This window comes from Acipenser ruthenus, chromosome 3, assembly GCF_902713425.1.
Source record: "Acipenser ruthenus chromosome 3, fAciRut3.2 maternal haplotype, whole genome shotgun sequence".
Classification (NCBI taxonomy): Eukaryota; Metazoa; Chordata; class Actinopteri; order Acipenseriformes; family Acipenseridae; genus Acipenser; species Acipenser ruthenus.
In genome coordinates, this window is record NC_081191.1 from 101,834,993 (window position 1) to 101,858,886 (window position 23,894).

The following is a 23,894-nucleotide window of genomic DNA, read 5'->3' on the forward strand; positions in this document are numbered from 1 at the left end:
TGCAACATTGCCCTTGGTACACTCACCCATACGATAATTGTTACATTTGGTACTTGAAAGGAAAGGTTATTATCATTCAGTTTTGTTAAATGAGAAGCTTTGTCCCGTGCATGAATGTGTGAGCCACAGCACTTCAAATTATAGTACTTAAACATCATCGCTCAGGAGATCAGCAAGTGTTGTGCGAGGTGTCCTTACCTCTCAAAACATTCATACCATTTAAAGGGCTGAACAAAACCATTCCACCTGTTCTCTAAATAACCCACCATGAAATAACTTACAACACAATCACTGATGTAGTGTATCCCGTTTTAACAGTACATAGGCCCTTCCACTGTCAGAACAAATGGATATACTAGTATTCAATATTGTTATTTTAGGCTTATGGCCAGTCTACTGGGAAAAAATAGTGTGTGCTTTTGACTTGCAGTTTTAAAACACTGTAGTTTTTGTTTCTTTGTTCTGAAGTTTATTTTTTTTACATATATGTCCAATGTACATTCTTTAAATAGCCACTTGAGACCTTTTAAACCTGTAAAATAAGTCTATGTGAAATGATATCAGTGAGTGAATTGTGCATTTAGTCTCTAAGCAGAAAAAAAAGGTTGAAAACAAAAGCCAAGAAAACTCAAAGTTAGATCCTTAAGTCACACCAAATAGATACGCAGAAAACACAACTGAGTATAGCATAAAGATTGGAGCAGCTCCTATAAACAAATACATCATTGATCATGCCAAATGTATACTGTCTGCAAAGATGCTAAAACAGGAAGAACATTAACCTATCCCAGTTAAAATCATTCAAATATCTTTGTTGTACAGCAAAAGCATTGGAACACAGTTCCTGGTGATGCAATGAGAGTCCTGCATGTTAAAATCAACATGTACATAACAGCCACCATTTGTACAGTTAAATAAATAAATAAAATCCATTTAACAGTGCAACAGGTTCATCTACTCACATACCGTCAATATCTACAAAGGCAATTATGAAGTATATACAAATGCTTACCAATCTTATTTGGAAAAAAAATAATAATAATCAACACACGTGCATATACAGTACCCAGCGCAGCTCTGATTTTCTGCAATGTTTAAAAAGCTTTAAAAAATGCTTTTTAATGTGATTGTTTTATTCACAAAACAACAAAGAGAAGCAGTTTAAAGAAAAATGGCAAAGGTAAATGTATTTTTTATTTCCAAAAAAAAAAAAGCGGCCAAATGAAAATGATTTCACATTAAGAAAAAAATGTACATTCAGTCTACTTTAAAATCAATTTTAGTGCAGAATAAAATGTGAACTAACTTGAAATCCAGACAACTCCAAATAATATGAGAATAGAATAACAGTAAAACATATATCCATAATAGATTTAAAAGTAGACTGAATATAAGTAATAGGCTGATGATTTAATGGTAACTAAAACGTATGCAACATTTTAAAATGGTTTGAATCATTAGAATTGATAATCTGCTTAAATTAAAGGGGGCTCTAAGAATTGAAACTGAATTCACACTCACTGAATCTATGCGTTCAAATCTATTTTGATTGTGCAATTAAAATAGCAAACTTACCATTACATACTTGCAAATCCATGTGGGGTTTACTTACCCTTTGTCAATTTAAAAGCACTAAAGTCCCTTTGGACAAGTCCACCTGGGTATAAAGTGTCTAAATACAAACAGTATGATACTTCTTTTTAAGACAGCACCAGAAAATGGTGTTACTATTCCTTTGTCTTGTAAGGCAAGACCAAGTTCTCCCAAAAGAGGTACATATAATTAATAACCTTTCAATTATTAGCATGCAAAAAATGTAAACGATAAAAAATAAAGGATTGCAGTGCTAATCCCAGCTTGCTGAAAACAAAGGAGATTTCAACCTCATGTATATTTTTGATTAAAAACTCTAACAGTAGTTTGATTGTAATATATATTGTTCAAGTGGCAGGTACCAAACAAATCCCTCAAGAAGCACAATACAACACCAGGGTGTCTGCAATTGTACCATGCTCATTTAAATAGAGCACTAATGAACAATATGTATATATCTTTTTTTTCTTTCTATAACCACACTGCTGCTGTATTAGTAACAGCTGTACAAAGTAGCCTTACATTAACAAGGTTTGCAATGCAGTCTAGAGAGTAGGGTCAACCGGAGGTACGAATGTTACACAAAACTGTTTTACACTTTGTCAATTTAAAAGGAACACAAAGAAAAGGGTTGATTTGGGAGTCAAGGGGGCGATGGTGGGGGACAGTGGTGGGTGGAGGGCTGTGGCAGAGTCGGCAAAAGTTACTGGTGAATGTACACATCCCGGTTCCATTCAGCGACGTCATTCCGTTTTTTGGATACGACCTCACCGTCCCTTTCGGTGAAGTCTCTGGATTTGTGCCGGCTGCGCTGTTTGTTGCGCTCATTGTGGTTCTGTTCCCGGTCACGCTCCTTTGACCGGTGCCGTGACTCTCGGTGCCTGTGTTCACCCCCGCCGCCCCCGTGAGACTCGTCCCTGTGATTGTGTTCCCTGTGGGAATCGTAATGCTCGTCCTGCTCCTCTGTGAACTCCTCCTTGGGTTCCACGTAGGCCGAGTCCCTGCTGTCCTGAGTCTCCGAGTCAAAGGTCTCCTGGCAGGCAAGGCCCCGGCTGCCCGCCCCGCCCCCTCCTCCGCTCCGGTGGTGGCGGTGGTGGTTATGGTGCTGTGCGGTGGCCGAGGAGGAGGAGCGATGCTGCGATTTCTTCGTAGGCTCAGTTCGGGGCTCCTCCTCCTCCTCCTGTTCTCGAGAACCGGTCCGTTCAGGCGCCGACTTCTCGCTCTTCTGTTCTCCTTGGGAGCCCTGGTTAGTGTCACACCATGCAAAGTAGTTAGGGTTGTTTTCACACACAAACACGCACACAAATAAACAGGCAAATTGAGCCCCCCAGGCAAGGATTAGGTAACTCGCATTATACTCTGCTTTTACGATGGTAAACTTAAGCTAACAGAGGTCAGTGAGTTCTCAAATACCTGTGAGGCTTCAAATAATAATAAAACAAAATGGAATGCATGCAGCAAAGTCCCTTTGCTTTTTACAATAATTCTATTTCACATGCAATACTACCAAACAATGTACAGCACACGCAGTAAGGTTAGGGATATAATCAGTACACTATCCATCAGATCATTGCTAATATACTGTACAAAAGTGAATGGCTGTTATTTCTTAAGTAATGGGCCCAAAAATTATCTACATTGATTGAGTCATACTTTTTTTTAAGCTTGTAGTGCAAACACCTATTATTTTAACATTTTTCTAAAAGGACAAAAAAAAAAGTTACATTTAAATTGCTACCAGGTGGTGATGAAACTATAACATTACAAAAATACACCCATTTGTTAAAGAGATTTTACCATTCAGCTGTGAAAGTGATCAATTCTTCTAAATGTCATCTTTAAAATTGAAATACTCAGTCAGAAATAAAACATCTGCTACCTCAATAAAATGATTATCACTGTCTGCCCTGCATAGCCATTTACTAACAAATGTTAGAAGTTATAAAATGAACAGGGGTATACAATGTAAAAATGTTATTTTAACAGATACATGGAAGAAATAATTTTTTTTAAAAACTGAGTGACCATTTTCGAATCGCTTGTAGAATGATAGTAAGAGTCAAGGGAAGACACAGTAGCTCAGTATAAAGGACAAGAGCTAATACATCCTGGACTCAAATATTAGTGTACTTGTTCCCACACAACCAGAGCTTGGAAAAAGGATGCTCATCAAGAAGCAATACAATTATTTGCTTTAATCTTCTTGACACATTACAAAAAAGAAATTTAAAAAATATAGGGGACATGCTTCTGTGCTATCCTACATAAAAGTCTAGAGATAAAAGAAAATACATTGTTATGCAAAAAGTTTAGTGAACCTTTTTTATTTTAAATTTGAAACCATCATGTTTCCTTGAGTCTGTAAACTGCTATCCTGAAATCACTTTCAGTCCCCTGTTGCCTTAACGGCTTATGCAGCACCCTGCATCATTCTGTGGTAGTGGAGCCTGACTGAATCCAGTTAGATAGCATTCTCATGCTTGACTCTTTGGGAGATACCAAGAGAGGGGCATTCTCACAAGGTGGCATACTTTTTAAGTTGGCCATCTCCTGCATGTTTTGTTATTCATATATCTTTGCTTTGTTCTCCTGCTCATCTTTCTTCTCATTGGAACTCCAAAGCCCCAGATTGGATTTAAGCTTGGTCAGTACTTGTACCTGGAGGTTGGAGACGGGCACAGGGCTGGCTGGAAGGGCTGCTGTGGCCAGTGTGCAGCTCAGGAGAGGGTTAGGAGGGTTGCTGCTTGGGGGATGCGTTGACTTCCAGTAGGCTTCCAAATAGTCAGCCATGTGTTCACAGGCATCTTCCAGCTGATTCTCGTCCAGAATGACATCAAACATGTCCTGGTAAAGAATATGTCATTGCATATTATTCATTGTTTATCATACATTTCAAACAACTGTTTGTTACAATCCAGTTTATTGACACAACCAGCAATATCACATTTACACATTCTGAACACAAATAGATTATGTATTGATTTTTAGAGGTTTTACATAGCTGGCAATATACAAAATAAACCAAAATGTAATAATACAATAATACAAAATGTTTAGATCATTTTTATAGTTTTTAAATACCTTTTATCAGAATTGGGTCTAGGGACCTGTCCCAAATGTGAGTTGGAGGGGATGGGGGTGGGGGGTGGGGGGAGTTGGGAAAATCAAGCACATATACACAGCAGAGAAAAAGCTACAGTAAGATTTATATTTTGAGTGGTAACTGATAATTTACTGTTAGGGATAGTCTCTTGCTCAAACCATTTGCTTACAAACAACACCAAGAAGTGTTACTCTGCCCCTCTAATTCTGAAAATCCATTGGGATCAAGAATGTTCTGTCAGAGCCGCCTCTGCATTTACTTTCCTCAGCTGCAACAAAATAATAGCCATCAGCTGCAGAAACAATCATGTTTGTAGCCATGGAAACACTTTGATGTTGACCATTTGGCTAAAATAAACTTGAAGTGCAAGACGGTCTAAAAGCATGACTTGCAAACAGAGATTTCTCTAACCTATAGCAGTACCAGATATCATAAGTGTTTCTTTCAATACTGCATATTTCAGACCTATATAGTGAACAGGTGTGAATGGAAGAAAACATTTCTAGAACAATTGTGTTAGCTGTAATTACTTTAAATCGGCACATTAAGACATTTATATGCCTTCAACTAATGGAATGGATTCAAAACATTTAAAATAATGTTTGTAAGAACGGATACACAGGAACACTATCTGATACAATAAAACCAGGCAGCAAAGGTATCGGTTGCTACCCCTAGAGTTTATTTTTTTTATTATTCTTAGACGGCATAAAATGGGATAAAGAGAATATGATAACATTTAAATTGGATATTTCAGATTGGGTAAAATTGATAAACCATTGATCAAAGAATTTACTGGTGAAAGTTACTCACTTGAGGACACTGGGCCAGTTTGTCAGCTGCTACCATCTGGACATTCAAGTGCTTTGCCTGTGATTTCCCTCTGGATTTTATTAACCTCTGTAAAACCTTAAAGTAATAATACAAATACATTCACAGTATTATATACATGTACAGTATATAGTAGCTAATAACTTATTTTCTATATACAATTGTTTTCTAAGTTAGTTTTTCCAATATTTTGTCAACAGCTTTACATTACACATAACAAGAAGTCATAATGGATATAGTGCACAGAATATAGTGCAATAGATCATTTCTGATTTTTATATATATACACACACACACACAGTTGTAGTCAAAAGTTGACATACCCCAATGGAAATGTATCATTTCTAGACATTTCTCGAAAACAAAGAATTTTAGGAAAAATCTTTTGTAGCAAAAGTATTGCTTTTGTGGATGAGGAAAAAACGTTACAAGAATGGATGTCTACAATTATTTATGCCAGCAGTTTTTTTTTTGCAAAACTCCAAAAAAGCGAATTCAAAAGTAATCATACCCTTTGATACTATGATAGTATTGTCTACAAGGTGCTAGAAATTTCAATATGATAATGCAGAACCTAATTCTAGAAAAGTCTAGAAAATGCTTGATTAAAAGGGAGTATAAAAGGGTTAGAAAATTAGGAGAAAGTAAAGAGCTATCTGAAGACCTTCGGCAGAAAATGATTTATTGTCATAAAGCTGGAGAAGGATACAAGAAGATTTCCAAGCATTTGAGTATCCCAATTTCAACAATTATTTTCTATTATCAGGAAGTACAAGACTCATGGTACTGTCACAACGCTCCCACAGTCTGGAAGAAAGAAGATTTTTTCATCAGGAACAAGTAGAAAAATTCATTGGCTGGAAGTGGGACTGGGGTTTCCATGTCAACCATAGGTCGAGTATTGCATGGTGAAGGCCTCAATGGTCACAGGCCAAGGAAAAAGCCACTCTTAGGAAAACGTAACAAGGACAATCGCTTAAAGTTTGCAAAACGCATTTGAATGATGGATATCATTCCGGTCAAAAGTTTTGTGGAGTGATGAAACACAAATCGAGTTATTTTGTCACGCTGATAGTTTGGAGAAAGTCTGGTGAGGCATACAAAGAGAAGAACACCATACCTACTGTCAAGCATGGAGGTGGTAATACCCTTCTATGGGGCTGTTCTTCCTCTAATGGAACAGGAAATTTAGTTCCAATACATGCTAAAATGGATTCCATAGCATACCAAAAGTTACTGGCCAATCATCTGATCAATGATTCAATCAATTATATACAATATATTACAGTGCTCCTTCGCTATAACACGGGTCTCAGGGGGAACACAATATAAGCGTTATAACTGAAGAGCGTTATAAATGGGGGAGAGGGTCGTGGGCGCTGAGGGACACATTACAACACACATCTGACTAATACAAAATAAAATAACTCCCTCTCTCTAATGCACATATAGTGAAGCAAAAATGTAACTTTCTGTGAATTAACCATGCATAAAGCACCACGTAATCAACGCTATAGTTTTTACAAAAAAAAAAAAAAAAAAAAAAAGGGTAACATTTCCACTCGTGGATTATTTTAATTGTAGTTTTTAAACTATAAATAGCCTGGCTAAATGGCGGTCGGGAGTTCAGTTCAAAGTGACAGACAAGCAAACCAAGTGCGAAAAGGAGAGCGGGTCAGGCGAGGGGAAGAGGGAATGGGCTCGCTCCAGGATCGGCTGCCAGAGAGGGGCTGAAGCAAAGCTCAAAAAGTTAATACATTAGAAAAGACAACCACGTAATAGGCCTAATATTTATTTAGTTATAAAATGAATGCTGAATTAGATATCTGTTATAAAGTGCCAGCACAGCTTTTCTTCAGTTCAGAGACAGAAGTTAGATCGAGAAGTTGTTTTGAGTTTGAACAACATTGGTACTGTATTTACTGTAGAAATATTGCATGAATCACTAGTATAGGGAATTGGGGGGCGTGCTGTAGGAGCGTTATATCTGAGGTGCTTTATAATCGAGAGACTTATAGCGAGACTTATATAACCAAACACCTTAGTCCTCTTAAGCATGCTCAATGTGTTTGTAACATTAACGTGATTTTTCTTCTTCCAAAAAATAGACATTAATTAAAGAATGAAGGAAACGCTTTGAAAATATGTCCCTGTGTGTTGCAGAGGGACGGGTAGATAGTTACACTCTATTGTACTGAATGTATATACATGTTGATACATGATTCTGTGAGCTCTACTGAGACCACAGGGAAGTCACCAGGATGTGACGGCCGAAACATAACATGATACAAAGGTCTTTTAAACAACAATGGGATCTTTCCTACCTACAGAGAAACCCACCGAGAAACCCACTCCACGAATTAACGAGTTAACAGTTTAGAAACATCAACTGGTGTTTTACTCATTTCAGAAAAGAAATGTGCAAATGAAACCGGTGTGTTCTGAAAAAATAAACAAACCCTAATTCCCTAAGGACATACTTATACTGACTTCAGTTTTTGAGGTACTTACATTTGAAAACAACTGTTCTAGTATCTTTAGAAAGCTCCTACCTTTGGAGATGAAATTTTTACATATACAATGATTGGCGCAAGTGAAGTTTTTCCCAGCTGAGCTGGATGGTTGATAGTGTCAGCGTCCAGCACTACCAGCTGCAGGGTTCTTGCTAGTTCAAAGATTCGTTCAATTTCGCTTTGCACTTCAGCTAAACATAAAAACAGAACAAACAATAGTAATTATTTGATAATGTTAGTATTAAGGATTTAATCTAATAGCTGTCCACATGTTTTTTATGATTAGATACGTGTCTCCATAGTAAAACATATACTTTCAAAAACAACAACAAAAAGTTTACATATCCCCTATTATCTATGGTTTTAATGACAATGACAGGCAAAACAGCTTTTGACAATTGACATGTGACACTTTTACTGCACGTTTGATAGATCTGTTAAGGGCTCTATTCTTGAACCATAAAAGTATGTAAATATAACTAAGACTCTTTTCAAATAATACTTTCAGAAATATTTTACACTGGGAAATGCATGGTATTACTCAACTGCTAAGGGCATTTACGCTATTAACACTGGAGAGGAGCATTGGGAGGAAACTAAAAGCATGTTAGCCACCCGTTCAAGCTGGTCATCTTAACATTCCACCACTGCTTTTGCTTACAATCATACATACAGTTTGTTTCAATTTTCATTTGGAAGAAGAGTGTTAGTACAGGATTATCCAGTTAATTCTGAAATAATTCCTGATAAACATTATGGATGTCAAAGTACTTCCACCAGAAATGTTAAACATTTTTTGTAGAAAAACATAAAACCTCCAGTCTGTAGACCTGCAACTACAAGTTGGTGGAGAAGATGATTGGTTAATAGGTACACGAATCAATATCTTTGGAAGATATTAAACCATTACACCCTGTATCTATCTACCATATACTGTAGGAGATTCAGTTTCCCCGAAGTACTTATAAATGAAGCACTATCTGAAAGGATGTTCCACCATCCCACCAGATGAATTCCAGGTCATTTCATTCTCAGACAAAGCAGGGATTCAGCTTGCAATACACAGAAACAACCTACAAGTTTGAATGGAAATTATTTTTCAATATGTTTCAAGAATAGAGCCCTAAGGGTGAACTTTTCTGTAGCCCGAGGTTTCTCTGGGAAAGGGTTAAAACATTTTCAAAACCCAGGAATGGAATATTCTCTTTAAGCGATTCTGAGAAAGAACTGAGGAGGGTAAACTGCAGTAAAATGCAGGATGACAGGAGGTGAAAACCATGTTGAAGAGAAATGAAAGCCAAGATGATTCATTCCTGAAATCAGGATAAAATATATTCTCACTAAACCACTATTTAATAACATATGCACTTGCTTGTATTATTATTTGTTTTTGTTATTTTAAAAAAAACCAACACCTACTGTATTATTTAATTACTAGTATACCACCACCTAGAATAATTAAACCCTATTAAATGCTTGAAAAAGTTCCTGGAATAATGTATCTGAATCCATTGTTTTGTTGTACTTTACTGTTGGCAAGGGTTGTTATTTATAGCCTCTCACTGTTATAACTGTTCTAGGTTTTCAAAATGTTCAATCTATAGGACATATGAGCATGTATAATTAGAACATCTGGGAATATACAGTATTTTATTGTAACTTTCAGTAAGAGACATAAGGTTAAAGCTCTATTTTTTCTACTGAATAACAATTACTACTATTAAAATGCTAATTACGTTTTCATTAATATATTAATGATGTCATATTAATGATGACATTTCTAGTAATTACAGGTAATACACATGTTCAGGCTCTTTAAAACACACATTTGGCTCCCTCTAATCTGCTCCTCTAAGCTGTTCTTGAAGTACTGTAGCACACAACAAACACTGAACACAAAGAAACAGCTAGATAATTAACAACAAGCATATCATATACATACCCAAAGCATCTGGAAAGGGAGGGCAGAATGATGCAATAGAATGGAAAAAGCCAGAACAATCAGGTTCTCATACAAAGCATTGAAAATGTAATCACCAATTGCAAAAGCAGTAGCTGCAAGCACTGTACAACGGGTGGTACACAGCAACAAAAGATGACAACACCCCCCTCAGAAACTGAAAATGCAGATTAGCAAGGAATCATGTAGAATGTTGTAAGAGTCAGTCATTGTATTAGTATTATTATGAAAAGATGGGTTTATCTATTTTAAAAACCTTACCTAATAACATAAGAACAATGTATTTCCCATCCTTATTGAAATACTTTCTCCTGCAATATGATCAGTCACGGGTTTATTCTTACGAGAGTAGATACGTCTGGATGGCACTGTCTTATGTAATTCACATAGATGTCTCATCAGGAAATCGATTGCCCAGTGTTTTAAAGTGCTCTAATAAAATCAAGCACGGTCTAAGATGATAAAATCTATCATTATTTATATTTAAGTCTTGCATTTCTTTTCTTCATGATTACCATACTCTTTACAGTATTAGTTGTTCCTGAAACTAAAACCCAACTAAATGTTATAGGCATTTATCCTACAAAATGCATGCATCGATGATGGGAGTTTCATTTAATTTCAAACTAAACCCTAACATGTTCAATTCAAAGTAAAATCTTACAACAATTCAATCTATGTGTGTACTAGTAGGCAGTCTATATAAATATACAGTGGTCAGACAGGAGGAAGACGAGGAAGAAGATCCTGGATTCAAACCCCTAGCTCGGCCCCTGATTCGGTGTGCAACCTTGGGAAGTAAAAATCTGTACTTGGGGAAAGGAGATATTGTTTCTCAGAGATTTTTCAATGTCACCCCTGCAAATGAGCTGCCACCACCTGGATGGGCGGAATACACATATGCTATTAATACACTTCTAAAGAAAAAGCATTCACAATACTCACCTAAACTGGACCTTGTGTTGGAGCGCTCTATTATTGCATGTTTACTCGGATTGTTTAATACTGAGCGTTTGGCAAGTGAGATGTCGGCTGTGACCCGTGTGATTGATATTCTGCAAAGAAACCAACATAACGTTAGGTTATTATCATAACCCTGGTTCCCTAAAATAGAAATGAAACCATTACCGTATGGGTATTTACCGCCTAAAGACCCCAGATCTAATGCTTATACAGTGTAGTATGCTGTTTATCTGTCTGTAGAAATCCTAAAATTCAATACATGTAGTTCTTGCATTTCACCTGTGGAGAGCAGCACAGAGGAGATGTGGAACGTGCAGCAGAACGTGGGAAGCTAGCCTTCAGTATCATGCCCATCTTATTGCTGAGTTCAGTTAGAGAATTCCAGCCTTAATGCCAATTTATGCCAAATGATAAAAAAAGATTATCATGAGATTGGGCTGGTACCACTAGGGGTAGCACTGCATAGTCGACTAGCTGACTAGAAAAGTGTCAGCCTCAGAAGCTTGTACTAGACGAAACGCACACTTCAATTTCAAAGCAGCGGCAGCAACGTAGTCATGTTCTTGTGTTTAAAGTGTATGCTAGCAGCGGTTGCAATCCATTACATATAAATGACATTTTAAAAAATTCAAAGCAGTTTTAAAACATTGTGCTAAAACAGCAAAGTGTTACACAACTGTATGTACACAAACAGAGATGACTGATAAGAGACATCACAGAACTTACCGTCCTTCGAATCTGTGTTTTAAAAAGTCAAACAGTGCTTTTTGCATCATGTCCGTCACCTAGAACAAAAATGAAAAGAAATTGAAAGAAAATATAATACAAACCTTATTCATTCACCTAACATTTCTTTTGAAATAACTGGAATTAATATAAAGGCAAAAATAAAGGCATGTTCTGTTGGAAAATTTTAACAAAAAACTGCTCTAAGCATGTGCTCCTACAGGGATATGAACTGTATTTAGGGGACAGCTTGACAATATCCAGGTCCATCTGTATTTTCTAATTTTCAATAATAACATAGTTTAGAGGCTGATTTAAGATGTTCCTTTCTGAAAAGAAAACAAAAAAACATTTCATTGTGAATGAATAAAATCAGATTTTTTTTTCTATCCCTAGTTCTTTGCTCCTCAGTTCCAGTTTATTATTTAAACAGGGCACAGGTAAGAATTCTGGTGTAGCAGATGTTGCTTACCTCATATCCTTTCAAAGAAGGCCCCACTAAAACTACAGGTCGCATAGAAGGCACTACATCGTACGGAGGGACGTGTTCTGTCTGCATAATGAGGAAAAAAGTCATTTTCATATATTTTTTAAATACAGCCCAACTTCACTATAACAAACCCTTCTTATAACGAACACCCATTTTTAACAATCCCAACAGCAAAAACTGATTTTTTCAATGCAAATTAGCCCTATTATAGAACGATCACGTACAGGATCGACCCGGATACAACAATCTCAGTACTGACTGACACTGAACTTTCTCCAGTGTCAAGTGTGTTATTCTCTCAGTGAAAACAAAGACCACGGTTGACTAATTCAAAGATGACCTATTGTGGTACGAATCATGCATGACGAATGCAATCGTTGCCTGTCTGTCATCTGCACACAAACTGCAACCAGGCAACAGGCGTCAGGAGCAATCTATGCTGGATAGTTTTTTCAAGAGAAAGGACATGTAATTACTGTATTCAGCATGTATTATTATTTATTATTATTATTTATTTCTTAGCATGTAAGTGTACATTCTTTCCTTTTTCATTTCTTTACTGTTTTCTTTTAAACATACCTGCAGCAGGGCGATTGCTCTGCACTGTGGGAAATTAGTGTTGATGTAATTTATATGTGGGAGCGGGTTTGTTTTTTGTGCTTTTTGGAGTTGTTATGTTTGATCAAATGATTGTTTACAGACTGCAACACGGTGCTTATGAAGGCAACGCCCAGCCATCTGAAGAAGCAGGAGTCGTTGTAAGAATAACGTCTCATAAGTAGGTTAGTTTAGGGGATATTGATCCCAAGTAATGTATAGCGAGGGTTACGTAGTGTAGCAGGTTCCTGGCGCGGGACGCCTTGTTCAGTAAGACTAGCGCTTGCCCTGTGTTGCACCTTTTATTTCTAGCTTTTTGTACTGTGTTTTATTTTGCCTTTTGTACAGTCTTCTGTATGTGTCCTCTGTGGGTTACCATTGTTGGTAGCGTCACGTGACCCGTTTGTTTACTTTGGGTGCATTCGCTACGCACTTTTGAGAGTCTGTATAGACTTTGTGTCAAATTACGTGGGTCTGCATGCATACCCTGTCCGAGTAAAGCAAACTGACTGCTTGACCGCAGATGGAACTGACAACAGAGGGCATGCATCCTCTGGGAGCAGAGTCTGCACATCTCCTGCAGATTCTAAAAGGTGCTGCGCTGGAGCAGACCCATCTTCAAAACAATGGAAGAGCGCCGCCAGTGCAAGAGGGGCGTAGAGAACCACATGCAAGATTAGTGATCGTGGTAGCGCCACCTAGAATGGGGGTGTGAATAACACACAAAAAGAGCTTGTATAAATTACAACTATTGCATTGTGAATGACAAATACTGGTACATATATTAAGCTTTTGCATTTAATTTTCAAACTGGACTGGTAAAACTATGGGGGATAACCCATGCCAAAATTAAAAATAAATAAATACAGGAATAAATAAATATCTGAATAAATATACAAATGTCCATGTATTCATTTATTTTAACATTTATGTATTTATTTCTATAGTTATTTATTTATTCATTTATTCCTGTATGTATTTATTTATTTATAATTTTGGCATGGAATATCCTCCATATAAAACTGATGTACATAACTTTAATTGCTTAAACAGATTCCTAATAAAAGATGGTCTTGGGGTTACTGAAATAAGTCTTTGCATAACTTATTTACCAGTCTAGTTATGATGGAGCTGTATGGGAACAGTGAAAAAAAACTATAGTCTTCTGCAATCAGAAAACCAATCAAGTTGGTCTCCATGTTTGCTCAGTCGACTGTGCTGGCAAACCTCACAAAGCTGTCCTAGCTCCGTCTACGCAGACCGTGATGTCAGATGCTGACTCCCAACTGCAACGCAGACTTTTTAGGAGTAACGCGAATGCAGCCTTTCTGTTTTGTGGTTGATAAATCCTGCGCGCTTGTGCCGCCGTTTCACCTCCAACCCCCACGTCTCTCTGTCCTGCAATGCAGTTACCCACACATGTGACACAAGTACTTTGTCACAATACTCTTTAAATGTTGATCAATGTGAAGGGATCTTCATAAAAGTACTATATATTGATGTTCAATTCAAATTTTCCATTTCGTCATTATTCTGATACAGAAAAATACCAAACCCTATTATAGTGACATCACGGTCTGCGTAGACGGAGCTAGGACAGCTTTGTGAGGTTTGCCAGCACAGTCGACTGAGCAAACATGGAGACCAACTTGATTGGTTTTCTGATTGCAGAAGACTATAGTTTTTTTTCACTGTTCCCATACAGCTCCATCATAACTAGACTGCTGGGCAGGGCAGCAGTGTGGAGTAGTGGTTAGGGCTCTGGACTCTTGACCGGAGGGTCGTGGGTTCAAATCCCGGTGGGGACACTGCTGCTGTACCCTTGAGCAAGATACTTTACCTAGATTGCTCCAGTAAAAACCCAACTGTATAAATGGGTAATTGTATGTAAAAATAATGTGATATCTTGTAACAATTGTAAGTCGCCCTGGATAAGGGCGTCTGCTAAGAAATAAATAATAATAATATAGTGAACACCCTGATATAACAAACATTTCTCCAGGTCCAATGGGGGTTCTTTATAGTGAAGTTAGCCTGTATATATATTTAAATACATTTAAAACAAAACGTCAGTACAATGTACACTGATTGAACACTGAATTAGAGACAACTACTATTCTGAACCAATGGGATCCAGTCAGCTTATTCAAGTTACCTGACGTGTATCATGCAAAAGACTGTGGAGCCAGCTTCCTATCCAAGGTGTCCAATGGGAAGGGTGAGGGCCTTTATTAATAGGTGCTCTGACACCTTTCTTATTATAAAAACACATGGAAAGAACCTCCCCTAATAATATACACTGTCACACTGAAAAAGGAGGCAGCATAACAGGGACACGAGTGACTGCTGGGCAGGTCTTACAGGATTTGGCTGACCAAGCCCTGACCTTCTATATTTTCAGGTTGTGTTCTCCTAAGACAATATTATCCCCAGTGCCAGTGTTGTTTGGAACTGGTTTGATATACAGGTAGTGAACAAAAAAATGGAAACACCTGGGTAAATGAGGGACACCAAGTATATTGAAAGCAAGGGCTTCCACACAGGTGTGGCTCATGCGTTAATTAAGCAAATAACATCCCAGCATGCTTAGGGTCATGTATAAAAATGCTGGACAGGCCTGGTTGCCTATAATTATGGCTAGCATGGCTGCAAGAGGAGACCTCAGTGACTTTGAAAGAGGGGTGATTGTTGGGGCGCGTTTGGCAGGAGCTTCAGTGACCAAGACAGCTCAACTTGCTGATGTTTCACGAGCAACGGTGTCTAAGGTGATGTTGGCATGGAACTCCGAGGGAAAGACATCATTAGCAAAGGGCAACAGTGGGCGGAAGGGCATACTCCAGGATCGTGATATCCGTGCATTAATTCGAAGTACAAGGCAAAACAGGCGAGCAACTGCAGATCAATTGACTGCAAATTTCAACCTGGGGTGCGAGCAGTTTCATCAAAAACGGTCCGCCGAGAACTCCACACAGCGGGATACCATAGTGGCCCAACGCCCTATTAAGTGACTTTACATTGGTGTTTCCATTTTTTTGTCCACTACCTGTATACTATATACTCTTTCCAACACCTCTGGAGGGGCTGCAGCACAACCACTTATATACAGATTTTGTGAGCTAAGAACAAACTATTCATCTTGGAGACTGAACCTTGTGGAAATTGAAAACAAAGTCAAACAAAGCCTAGCACAGAGCAGTTATCGAGGAGCTTCTCCAATTCAGTGTAAAGCCAGTGTATATTTCAAGGTCATCAAAGACTGGGGCACTTTTCCAGCCCTCACATGCGTTCAGTTGTTCAGGACAAACCCCCACAACACAGAATTGTAATGAATGGTATTTATTTGATGTTTATGGAGTATGGTACAAGATTAAACATTTGGCCTTAAACCCACTTGGCTTGAGGGTTCATCTCATGGACATTCGGTTGCGCCGTCTGACCCTGTGTAGTTAACCACGGGGTATTTGAAGAAATGTGGCAATGGGGGAGGTTGAGGGATGTGAATCATTTGAACAAAAAGGAGGGTAAGTTACAGATCAATTTGGTTTAGTTTTTTATGATTGGCTGAATGGTGACATTATGTATGTAGAGGGTGGGCAGTCCTTCCTCCTGAACTGAAGTTAAAAACTTACATTTATATTATTTGGAACAAAAAAAACCTATTGGAATCTCCATAAAACAAAACAGAGCAAATCAAAGCACACTTATATTACACATAAACACAGACACACACACACACAGACATTCATATTCCAGACAGCACGAAAATGTCACAAGCACAAAAAAAGACACCAGATTCACTGAACACTAGTAAACACAGTTGCTACTGTGCTTCTGAATTCCAGCACTGTTGGCATTTGTACTCGAACAAATTGGTACATCTCAGTCATTCTGAAGAAACTTACAGCATGCAAAATAAAGTTTCACAAACGTGTGTCCAAATAATGATACTTGGAAAAAGTCTGTTGAAGGTTAACATGGACACATTGTTTTTGTGTTCTCAGACTGGAAATAACGAACATGTAATGATATGGATTTTTGCAGCTGGTTTCTGCTTATTAAGATGGTTCCATCTGGTGCTTGCCTACAGTTCCCTGAGTGAACTCACATTAAGCCAATACGTGAGTGTAGCTGTTGTAGATGCCTACAGCTGCTTCTATAACTACCAGAATAGTAGGATGCTGGCATTTCACCTTCATTCTCATTAACAGAAATAAGGATAAAAGCATTTCTTTTTATTTTTTTCAAAAATAAGAATACGTAAAGTAGTTGTCTGTTACTTCTAATTACAGAGAATCTTGTATTTTGTTTTACTTATAATCAACCAACGTTACAAAAAAAAAAAAATCCTTAGTGTGAATTAATAAAGATAAGTAATTTGATTTATTTTAATTTACTTTTTATTACTATTACTTGCTTTCGATTACCAAGAATTACTTTCAGAATGGCCATATTCTTTTACTGTTTTCAAAGTAACTCTTTTGGTTCACTGTTTATTATGAGTACTACTGTTATGCATCTGTGAAGCAGCCCTCATTTCTATTACAGCAGTAAACGGATTAAAAGATGATTTCGATTTGAAAGCTGTTGCATTGTGCGTTGTGCAAAGGAATCGCTGCATTAAGATGACCATTAGGATTTAATATAGAAAAATATTCTTAAAATCGACAAACACTGATATCACACACCAATATACAGAAGGGTTTCACCATCTTGCTGGAGTTTTAAATGCTAACAGTGCTGGTAGCTGGAGAACGCGTGTCAGTGTGAACTTACCGATTTTTGCTTCTGTTTAGCTATAGCGGCATAGAAGAGAAACAGAATAACAAAGCATGCATGTTATTGACTCGGCAGAGGACGCAGACAGTAAACATGACTGGCTGAGTGGCACCGTGCAGCAGGTAAGCGGCATGGACAGGTGACAGGAGCTCAGAAATTACCTTTACCTTCTTAAAGAAGGGCATTCTTTTCTCTTTGGATAGGGGGGACGTTACATTGTTTGGACTGGTTTTAGGGGAGCGGTGGTTGGCTGGGCTCTCAATGTCTTCTGCATCTAAGCCAGTGGCATCTATATCAATAGCTTTGTACAAACAAACAGGCCCAGTGTTATCGAAGGTTGCATTATTTTAAAAGTAACAAAGAATTAAGAACAAACATTAATTAAAACAGGATGAAAAATAAAGTATATCAAAGTGAAACACACACACACACACACAGTATATCTCCAGTCAGGGCCTCCAGACGAATTTAAACTTGGGAGTAAGATCTGATGAAATCCTTGCTAACAAAAAAAATTATTATACCATGACGGTTCATTCACACAGCAATCTCAAGAATCTTTTATACCGGGGCTCAGCTACCAGGATATATTTATAGATGACCTTGACTAAAATCAATACCCAGTCATACATGATATACAGCTGCTTGCTGTTAGATCAGGACTTAACCTTGAATAACACTGAACACATTCCCTTTACAGTCACATCAGCAACATCAAAAACATTTCTGCACTAAAAGTCTACACAATGTATGGAACACTCTTATAAAAAGAAGATTGTCACTACCAGTATGCTATGCATTCCTAAAACAAAACACAAGAAAATACAGTAGTACATAGTATTGCTTTTGTCTACCTTTCCTAAATTATAAATAGCTAATAGTTCAGTTTAATATAATCAAAATATAAATGACAATCAGACTCCACTGTTTTGCTTTCAATAACTTCAAAACTCTATTGCTTTTTTAAACATTTTTCATGTTAAGATTCGTTTAGAAAAATCTTATCTTAAAAATGTGCTTGACAGATATTCTTCTTAAGCAAAATACTTTTTCTCCTTACCAGATGCCGGAGGAGTAGATTTTCTGGAACTAGCTACCACGTCACCTAAACTGGTAGATGAGTTTCCTCCTGCTTTACTGTACAAATACAAATACAAAAAGCATGTAAGACTGCACAAAGAATATAGCTTAGAATAAAAAAATGTACACAGTATCCCTGGATGAACATATTAATATAAAATCTACATAAATCTAATTCAAATGTAATGAATAGAAAAACAACAACAACAAAAAAAAGACTACTCAATAATACTGCATTGTTGAACTGCTGGATGGAAACTTGCACCCTAATTGGCTAATGCACCAAAAATAGCTTGTGCTGTTGTCTGAAATACAGTCTGTAGTTGAATGGTCAATATGACTCCAGCATGGACCTGCAACAGCACAACATATCTTTTTGGATTATTCATTTGTAATAAAGAGTTTAACAAGTAATTCCAGAAAAATACTTCCCTTGTCACAGCTGGAAATTCAAAGTTAGAGCTATCACCATGATGAAAAAAAGCATTGGATGAACAGACAAACACCCCCACATGTCCATCTATATATTACAGACACAACCCGATATCTTCAGAAGGCCCACTCCACATCATGTGTGTTACATCAACATTAAGGACTTTGGAAATCACTCCTTAGGAGTTTGTTAAATGTTAAATCAAGAAAATGTTCCTTTAAGAAGCCTTTGACTATTAACTTTATATAAATATGTGTTACACCAAGTTCTCAGCCTACATTACAATGCAGGAAGGTGTGCTCCAAACTGCAACACACGTAAGGTGGAATGTGCCAAAATCTGATATTCTCAATAATGTTACTATAACAAACGTCATGACAATTGGATAAGCAAATTTCCACATATTGGATAAATCTGTGAAGTGCGACCGCCTCCATTGTATCCCCTTTGCAGAGGATTTCAATAGGAGTTTAATAGTACAGATATTAACTGCAGGTCTCATCTTACAGTGGAAAACTGCCCCTTGGGTTTGTTTGGATTTGTACTGGTTTTCCGATGCCTCGGCCTCCTGAATGGAAAGCCTGGATTTTAATATTTTAAATGCTGGCTTACCTTGAGTAGAATTTCCCTTTCGCCCGCTGTTCGTGCTGCATTCGCATGTTCTCCAGTTTCACCGGGCTTGGGATGAAGCCTATTTCACAACCTTCTTTTACCAACCGTCCTATCCACCAGTCATTATTAAATTTCTAAAACAAGGCAGTGACATATTAAATATCTTCACTAGTTTAATAAAAGTTAACACTAAAGCCAACTTTAAATGACCTCAACACACATGTAAAGAGTTATAGTGACGTCTGGTCTGAAACTGACCCCTAATTGCAACCCCTTAGTGCAATGCACCCAAAACAGATTAAACAACATGACTTGGAATTAAGGTTGACTGCAATGCTAACATTTGAAAGCAGGGCTAAATCCATCAGGTCTTAGATTGAATAGGCCATTATAAAATAAATGCCAGTAATGTTACATAAAATTACATTGTATTAATTTAGTAACTATAGCCTAACTACTTAGTGTACTACACTGCTTACTTTGGTGGTTGTAATCAAGGGATTCCACTGTAGCTATTACAAATATAATTTTGGATAAAGTATACCTTTAACACAAGGGTTATTACTTCAAAAGCCCATGAAGAGGTACAATGGGTTTTCCTCACCTCTTTGACATGAAGGAAATCTTTTGCTTCAAAAGAGATAGCCATGCTGGGGACAGGGACCTCATCGTCACGGGCTGCACTGTAGCTGACGTTGGTCCGAACAGCAAACGCAACATGCTTAGTCTGCCATTGAGAAAGAATAAGAAAACAAGGCTTCAGTCTTAGTCCAGTTGATATGCATGAAATCCCAGCAAAGCCTCTCACTTTGTCTGAACATTACTCTCTCAGCATGGCTCTCACCAGCATTATATTTATAGCATGTAATCCCTGGGGACTGAGGGAGCTGTATTAGTCTCAAGAAAAAGATCAATTAAGTCTTCTGTTACATAATAATATGAAATGTGTCTGTGAAATAACAGCTCAAAGGGAGAAGTTAAAGGACTGACTGACCCCAATTTAGTTATATCGTATCTGTATACCAGCAATGACACAACCTTTTACTTATTTGTGCCAAAGGCTGCAAGTCATACATGACTCTGTTCCACTTATACTGCAGTCACTGGGGCACCTCTGATCTTCTTATTAAAAAGCATAACTGAACATAGTAAAGCTAGCAAGTTCCAAAAAAATTGCAAGCTGGCATTTTGTTTTGTTTATATTTATGGTGCTCTCTATCTTTCAACTGTGACGCAGGTACAGCTAGTGCTGCTTAGCCCTGTCTTATACCAATGAAGCATCCAAACCTGAAAACTATGGATATTGGCAAACCAGTCTAACTATTTTCAGATCATCTTCAGAATGTGATAATGAAATGACTTTACACTCCACAGTCCACCCTTTTAAATCAAGATGACTAAAGATTATATGAAAGCCTTTTATATTATATCTATGAGTTGTTTGATTCTTTAAGGTGCACATTATACTATTTGTCACTTATTGTGCTCCAGTCCACGAATGGTCTAACTGCAGCCAGACCACTGGTGAGACTGATCTGTGGCACAGGAAGGGAGTACTGTAGGCACTATGAAGCAGCGGTTCCATACAGTAGCAATGTGTTTGAAACATCTGAATTAAAGTTAAAAAAACAAACAAGGACAGTGAAAAAGGGTAGTGATAATGGTGCTACTGCTAAATGGAGATTCTTACTCCATTCGCACATCAAACCCGGTCCCCATGTTAAAAGACTAGTGTCTGCTATACTGAAAGAGCTGAACTGATGGTCTGTTGACAACTGTTTTTGGCCAGCTCTATTTATTGAGATCAGTTCTCTACTGCAGTATTTCAGTATTTATTGTAGTTAAATTGACTTGAGTCATGTTTAAAAATGCAAAACCCATGTTTACCTGCAGTCACTGCATCATTTAATATCCTTTAACTATTTGTACTTAAAAGCTTTGTTTTCTGCAGGTTTTCTGAAGGACTTTTTCCTTTGGAATCTTTCAAGTTGCATTACTGCTGATGAAGCTTTTTTTGGACTGAAGCCATTTCCTTCTCCTTGACGTGAATGTGACAGATATATTATATTCCAAGAATCCCAAATCCCCAGCACGTCACTGAGCTCCTGATGCAGTATCTCACTGTTCTGTTTTCAAACATTTCACAAACCATTCTGTATTCATTAGAAAAACAACATGATAATCTGTGTATGAAAAATGCCCATATACCGTATAACATATTCCAAAGTAAAAATATGAACTTAATAAATAACCCAAAGAGCACCACATGCAATGCAAGTTACAGCCCACTTACTCATGTTACATGTGATGGTTGGGGGCTAAAAATAGAACAGCATTTAAATCAAAGATAATGGCTAGAATAAACAGATGCTTAACACCAGCATATCATTCACTCTGAATCTTTTTTTTTTAAGAAAGCAGAAACATTTTTTAAGAAACACGATGACCCTAACAGACTAGATTAGTTTAGTTTAAAAACTATATACACCTTTGTCAAGGAGTAGCAGCTCGAGATTCCTATTGTATAAGCTCAGAATTAGAATGGCAGGGTAGATGTCTGTACCTCCAAGACTTCCAATAGACTCTTCAAGTAAGCACTTTCACATCTACCTGCTTTATTAATCACATCCAGTGTTCAATTAAAACATATGATTTAATCTATAAAACCTGGCATGTATCATCAATTTACTTCAATAAATAAATTTCACGATTCACATGCTTTATTTTTTATAAAGAAAGGTAACACAGAACACCTAAGCACAGTAAAGTTATTAGAAAAACTGTATTGCTAATTCAATATTGTGCCCAAAAAGCATACCAATAATGTATACAGTATCTGATGTGCAAGTATGGTATTGACTAACATTTCGGAATATTGAGTGTAAGTTTTAAAATCAGAACATAAAATGAAAATGGAAAGCACTATACTGGAAAAGGGTGCATTTCTTTACTATTGATGGACAAGCACTGGCGTTAGTGGATTGGGTTCAGGGTTAGACTGACCCTTATGTATTTGGAATACTTTAGATTTCATAATGCTACCTCTGGAAAAAGTACTAATTAGATTACATTAACAGCCAGTAGAGATGCTGCCTTTGTGATCATTTATTACATTTACTGTAAACGGATTAGTAAAATGCACCATCAAAAAGTTAAGGGGAATAACAAACGAAATCCGAAAGCAATCATTTAAATTCCAATTTAGAAAAACAATTTCTAAGACTGTTGTTCTACAGTAATCTCAATTCCAGCTCTGTTTCCCCCTGCCAAAAAACAGGTCATAATATATACAAAATCCTCCCTAGAACAAACTCAGCCACCTTCAGTACAGTGTCATATTTCTTCGTCTAGCACAAACATCACCCTGTGGGCTACCTGTCACCACGTTAATTTAAAACCTGCAAACACACACACACACACACACGCACACACACACACACACACACACACAAATCTCTCTAATATATCCCTCTGCCCCTGCCCCAAATTGGCACCTGCAGATTTCAAACCAGGATGCTAAGTAGGTCAGCTGTGAGCTCAATTAATGTTTTTTTTTTTTTTTAACATCATTCTATTAGAAATGGTCCAGTCACAAGGCTCAGACAAGGGTTTAAATTGTAACTAGTAACCTAAAAGCCTTATTCCTGCCTTTTTATTACTAAGTTAACACCCAGTTATAATGAATTTCTTATTATGAGGGAGTGTTTAAAGTCATACTTAACATATGCAACATATGTTACAAGCACAAAAATAAAATAGCTCAACTGAACCTTTTTTGATGTAACCTAAATTACAAACACACCAAAAACCAAACACAACTTCTAACTTAGACATCAGACAAATACATTACAGTAAAATTCTTTAAACAATTCTACAATAGACATATATACAGTAGTAACATAGTACTATGCTAAACAGATTAAATACATAAATTAAATTTTAAATTAATTTTAAATTATAAATTATAAAACAGTTTTTAACAAAAGTTTTCTTTGGATCCTTGCAAAAAGACTGTCAGGTGTGCCTATTTCTCCTTTACCAAATCATGATACAATCAACAGCGTCACTTTTTTCAGTTTCTATTCAGCAGGGTCAAAAATATAATTGGGACTCACACACAGCATCCTTCGTGGGTTTATTATCCTCTCACTGGTTGCCCAGTCCTTAGTGCAGATGAGCTCAGGAATGTACTTTAAGACCAGTCTGTAACCCATATT

General features: G+C 37.2%; 1 protein-coding gene across 10 annotated transcripts in view; it reads right to left on the reverse strand.

Moving 5' to 3' along the window:
• Positions 1–433: 433 nt before the first annotated feature.
• The window catches only part of LOC117394663 (voltage-dependent L-type calcium channel subunit beta-2-like), a 122,323-nt gene continuing 98,862 nt past the window's right edge, over positions 434–23,894 (reverse strand). For 6 of the 10 annotated variants that reach the window (XM_059019990.1, XM_059020026.1, XM_059020002.1 and 3 more), the window contains 11 exons: positions 20,282–20,404; positions 19,678–19,811; positions 18,613–18,689; positions 17,714–17,853; positions 12,162–12,242; positions 11,690–11,748; positions 10,946–11,055; positions 8,080–8,231; positions 5,510–5,605; positions 4,252–4,437; positions 434–2,836 (listed from right to left, as the gene is read on the reverse strand). In XM_059019990.1, coding sequence (XP_058875973.1) covers positions 2,297–2,836; positions 4,252–4,437; positions 5,510–5,605; positions 8,080–8,231; positions 10,946–11,055; positions 11,690–11,748; positions 12,162–12,242; positions 17,714–17,853; positions 18,613–18,689; positions 19,678–19,811; positions 20,282–20,404 — 1,698 coding nt within the window. In that variant the 3' untranslated portion in view covers positions 434–2,296. Of the gene's footprint in view, positions 2,837–4,251; positions 4,438–5,509; positions 5,606–8,079; positions 8,232–10,945; positions 11,056–11,689; positions 11,749–12,161; positions 12,243–17,549; positions 17,570–17,713; positions 17,854–18,612; positions 18,690–19,677; positions 19,812–20,281; positions 20,405–23,894 lie in introns of all 10 variants that reach the window. The other 4 variants (XM_059019996.1, XM_059020010.1, XM_059020014.1 and 1 more) reach the window with 2 other exon arrangements.